The 5,372-nt window shown below is 33.1% G+C and overlaps 1 protein-coding gene across 1 annotated transcript; it reads right to left on the reverse strand.

The window, feature by feature from the left end:
- Positions 1-2,671: 2,671 nt before the first annotated feature.
- LOC111366746 lies at positions 2,672-3,442 on the reverse strand. Its single transcript, XM_022987444.1, has 3 exons — positions 3,332-3,442; positions 2,989-3,132; positions 2,672-2,893 (listed from the first exon to the last, which is right to left on the reverse strand). The coding sequence occupies exons 1-3, from the start codon at positions 3,440-3,442 to the stop codon at positions 2,672-2,674; spliced, it is 477 nt and encodes a 158-aa protein (XP_022843212.1).
- Between the last annotated feature and the right edge of the window lie 1,930 nt (positions 3,443-5,372).

Consider the following 5,372-nt stretch of genomic DNA (forward strand, 5'->3'; position numbering starts at 1 on the left):
CGCAATATCTATTATTAGTTCATGGTGCTAGGCTATGTAAATTTTGGTTTTAATCTTCCCCACCAAAGGAATTGTCAAGAATAGCTTCAGGAATTGTTTTGTACCATATTTCCATACAATTGTGCTGTCAAATCCTTTTGTAGCTTCAGCTCATGCACATAATGGTTTATGTTCTTTTCTTGATTCTACTAAAATATTTTCTGTAGTTGACCAGCATGAATACTTTTGTATATAGTAGATAAACCATAGAAGATAAGTTTGTAAAGTTTGAAAAAGCAGCCTCTTTCAGATCAGTTATAGCTAGAGCCTTTGTCTTGAGCATATTTGTAGATGGCAGAGCAAGTTGCTCCATTGCTAACTCAACATGGCTCATCTGTACAGTAGATGGTGGTTGGGTTTTCGAACAGAATTGAGCTGTTTCCCACAATTCCAGCCAATTCTTGTGACTCACCGTCACATGATGTCTAAGAAATTCTTCAACAACACATTCACATTCTGTGTGTAAACATATGTTTTGGAATTAGTCTACTTGTACAGTGCACAAGTAGTGTGCATGTAATAACGTTAATATATTTCAACTCCTCGAAAGTATGTCACCACATTGCTCAAAAGATTCAGCAGCCAAGATCGCCGTGCAATCACTTGAAGTCATATTTCTGAAAACCAATTGTTGATTCGAATCAACAAAGTCTCTCACCTGACTATGATTTTCTTCTCCTGAACTCATTAGTTTCGATCCTCAAACTTGGGAGTAAGAGGGAAAATAAATATTTGAATTGTATGCTTTACTCTTAAAATATGGGGATATTTATGGATTATTCTCCAAGTTTTGGGGGCAGTTTAGTCATTTAGGAAACGTGACAGATGACGGATCCATATTAGTTGTCTTATAATCGATTCTGTTATGAATATCACGTTTTATTCGTTAGCCTACCTGGATAGGAAATGTTCACTAAGCTGGTGCAAATCTTTTCAACTCCATCTCACATGACTTTTGCTTCGTGAGTAATAGACGAGGTTCGTGGAGTATATTTCAACACCTATCAGCCACCACCAAAATAGAAGTCATACCCCACTTTTGGAGACCTGGTGCTGAAGTCTATGGAAATCGACTCATGGTCTATTTGCTAATGTTGGTGAAGCAAATCTTGTCTCTTGCTTTCTGTTCTATATTGCTGACACAACATACAAGCCTTAAACGTAGGGCTGTAAATGAATCGGATATGGAGTGGATCTGTCCCGATCTGATCCGTTAAGAAATATTATTCTATTCGATCCGATCCGATAATCTAACGGATATTTGATTGTTAAATCCATATTCGATTTGCTATGTTATTGGATATCCGATTCGAATTTTAAAACAAATATTTTTTCCACCATTTTTCCGAGTAATATGATTTTTTCCCAAAAAATATTTTAACTATCTTGATGGGCTCACATATTATACTAAAAGGTCCAAATCAATTTTTTATCCAGATGATACTCTTTTAGTTCATTTTTTAAATGAGACCTTTTTTTGGAATGTTTTAGTAATATTCCAATGTGGGATACTAACTTTTTAAAGGATACTCATTTTCCAACATTTTAGTAATATTTCAATGTGGGATACTAGTTAATTTTCAATTCTAATTGTTACTAGTTTATTTTATTATTTTCATCAAAAATCATAACCTCAACAAGATTATAATCACAAATAATATCAATTTAAATAATGTAAATTATTTTTGGACATATTAATTATTAGTTTTTGATGTTATAAAACAAACTAATATAGTTATTTTTATTTTATTTTAATTAATAAAAAAATGAAATCTCTTCGAATATTTCAATTAAAAATATTATACTATTATCTAGTATTATTTATTATTTGAAAATTATGTGTAAAGCATCATATAATTTTCAAAATGGAAAAAAATTATGTTTACTAGATTATGATATAATAAATAAAATATATTATATTATTATAATAAATCGGATCGGATTGACCTATATTTATATTTGCTCCATTTAGTTAACAGATTATCATATTCGGATCTTAATCGGATTATCGGACTGAAACCCTAAATCTATCTCCCACTAATTTCATCAGATTTGGATTGTATTCGGATTAAAATATAGTTCATTGACAACCCTACTTAAACGTACATTTCTACACAATTTTTCATTTTGGGCCAACGATAAGATTTCCCCAACAAAGCTAGCATTCTTTATGATGCCATGATGCCGTTGCTTTATGAACAACACTGTTTCTTCTCAACAACAGAGTGCCCATAAAAAAGGATTTTAGTGAATTTTTTCTTGGATTCCTTCCAAGATCCAAAATATTTCACACAATAGAAATACGAGAGCAAAGAGCTCAATTCTCCATTTTGCAGTACGTCATGCTTCAAAGTTTCCTTCATACATAAGCTCGAATACTAACTAATAAACAAAGTACATGAGTAGTCCAAGATGGATTACTTAATAACACAAAAAAAAAAATAAATAAATAAAAATAAATAAAAAAATAAAAAAATTAAATTAATATACAAATACATGTAACCATCTATACTTGATTCTTGTGCATTCTCTCACCAAAGAATCAAGAGGCATATTATTACTTAATTTGAAAGAAAATTGGTAAATTAAATATGACTGATCTCTCCACATGGAAAAAGAGTGGAAAAAGTGCTTATTTCTCCATGTTATCCTTGAGTTTCTCTGATCCTTCTCTCACAGTCTCCTTCATGCTTTCTGTGGATTCCTCGGCCTTTCCCACCACCGTGTCTTTGATTTTCTGGGTGGTGTCCTTAACCGAACCCCATGCGTCCTGCGCAGTTTGCTTCACTTTTCCGGCTGCATCTTGTGCAGTGTCCGTCACTTTCCCCGCCAAGTTCTTCGTCTTTAGGGCCACCTAATGTACCACAATAGACCAACACATTCAATATAATAGTGAGTATTAAGTTAAATCTTTATAGGATAAGTAGTACAAATTGATGCTATATGTACATTCTCAGTGGCAGTGGCAGCCTCGGATTTGGCGTCTTGGCTGCCTGTCTTTGCTGCATTAAGAGCCTTTTTAACTGCATTGCGGCCTTGATTTGCTGCCTCGCCAGCCTCTGAGGTAGCCATGGCCCCAAAACGCCTACTTTTCTGTCAATTTGTCATAGAATAAAAAAGATCAAAAAATTCATTAACAAAGGAATAAATGTCGAGTTCAATATTGGCAAAACTTTATGTACATAGATTTCAACAAATAATAGAAACAAATATACAAATTGATCTTGATGATCAGAGGCGTACAGTATGATTAGACACGATACAGTCCAACAACGTTTGAGATGTAATTTACCGGGAAAGGTCTGTGTGCTACACCAACAAAAACCACCCTAGAGCTCCCCATGACGAATGCTTTGGTGGATTGGAGCTTGGAAAATGTGGTGGATAGAGCCATGCTTGCCATTTCTCTTGCTTTAATTAATTGATTTTATGTAATAATTTCTTGGGAAGACTTGTAACTTTGATTGCACTTTCTCTGTCTCTCACTCCACTATGGCTATATATAAGGTAACAAAATACTATATTGTATGTGTTTTAATGTGTGGTATGTAGGGTGCCAAAACAAGGCGATTTCTTCTCCTACGATTGGTAGAGAAACATATTTCTCCAAGTAAGGCTGTACATTTGTGGTACAATTGATCCTTGTCTTTTTTCGGGTTTTGAGTTTACCGATAATGTTTTTTTGACTTTACCAGTTACGATATTACAATCGAGCATCAATTGTAGAGTGTCGTCTCATAGGTTCCACGATCACCCTAATGTAGGGGCTTGCCTAGGTTTTAGCCTAGGTAAGTGTCAGCCCACTAATTTTTTTTTTTAGTCAAATTTTGAATCTACCCTTGTTGTCACCTAGATTAAGATTGTGCACCACTGAGTCGACCTTACATGGTAATTAGTATTATTATTCTTGTATATACATAATAGTATCTCGTTCATTGTCCGAACTTTATTTTAGGACAAGAATTAAAATTTACACCAGAGATTGGGGGACAAAAAATGATCGGTCGAACATCGATTATTATGTTTAGTTATAACAAAATTCAGCTTTTGACGATTTTCAGTTTAAGTAATTTGTCATAACTCGAAAATTATAAGCAAACAGGATTGATATAAATCAAGGAGCAAAGCAGGCACAAGCTAGAGGGGCTCCTTTTCCAGGTTCAAGACATTTTCCTCCACTCTTAAATCCAATTTTCATGCAATATCCATTGCAGTCTGGGAATTTAGAGCATGACCCTTGAATCACAAACCAACTGTCTGCTTCGCAACTCACTGAAATTCACTCAATCATTCAAACTTCATTTTTGACGACCATATATTTACTCGATATCGAGGAATTATCGAAAATAATGTACAATAAATTGAGAAATGAAATTACCAGATGTAAAGAGCAAAGCCATGCAAATTAGTCCAATGAAGACAGATGTTCGAACGGGCGAAATTTTCTTGGTTTCCATTGTATAGAGACTAGAATTGATGAGACTTCTTATGTAAGAAAAATTGGAATGAACAAATGAAAAGTCCTACACCCATATATTTATAATAAATTTCTTTGCCTAAACATAATGATGTCCGTTTTAGGGTAATAATTTTTGAATTGAAGAGAATACTGTATAATGCTGGCCAAAATTAAGTATTCTCTTTATATATGGTAAAGTAATCTTCCTTGATGCATCCTTTTCTAAATAGTGAGATTGTAATTTATTTCAAAACCTGAATAAATTCGTTTTTTCCTTAATTGAAATTCATTAAAATCTAGGTAATCTCGATTGATATTTTAAGGAATTTCATTAAAATTCATTAAATCTAGAATAACGATAGTTGATCAAGGTTGAAAACAGGATAGATACATGCTTGGACACGTGCCCTCAGGCAATTTTGACCATGTTTTTTACCCTATTTTTGTAGCATTTATTTATGTGTCTCCAATAATTCGTGGATTGATATGATTGTGGCTAATAAAGAAATTTAAAAAGATTTAGATAGGTATCAAGCTTAAAGCATCTAAAAACTTGCTTTGTAGTTTCACTGTTTTTGATTATCTTCATATGGATTCTATGGAAATTTCTTAAAATATATGAAATTCTTATGGATTCATTCTATGAAGATTTATTTGATTTTATAAAATTCACTAAAGTCCCGTTTGGTTCCACGAAATTTTTCATGGAACTTGGAATTCAAATTCCAACTTCTACTTTTGGCATGTTTGATTGACAAAATTTTTTAGGGAATTGATTTTCCATGAATTTCTAGGTACAACATCTTAAACTGTGATTTTCCACCTTTTATTTTCCTAGGGGTAGGTGGTTTTTGGTTTTCCACCCTTTTTTTTT

The sequence above is a fragment of the Olea europaea genome, chromosome 18 (assembly GCF_002742605.1).
Source record: "Olea europaea var. sylvestris chromosome 18, O_europaea_v1, whole genome shotgun sequence".
Lineage (NCBI taxonomy): Eukaryota > Viridiplantae > Streptophyta > Magnoliopsida > Lamiales > Oleaceae > Olea > Olea europaea.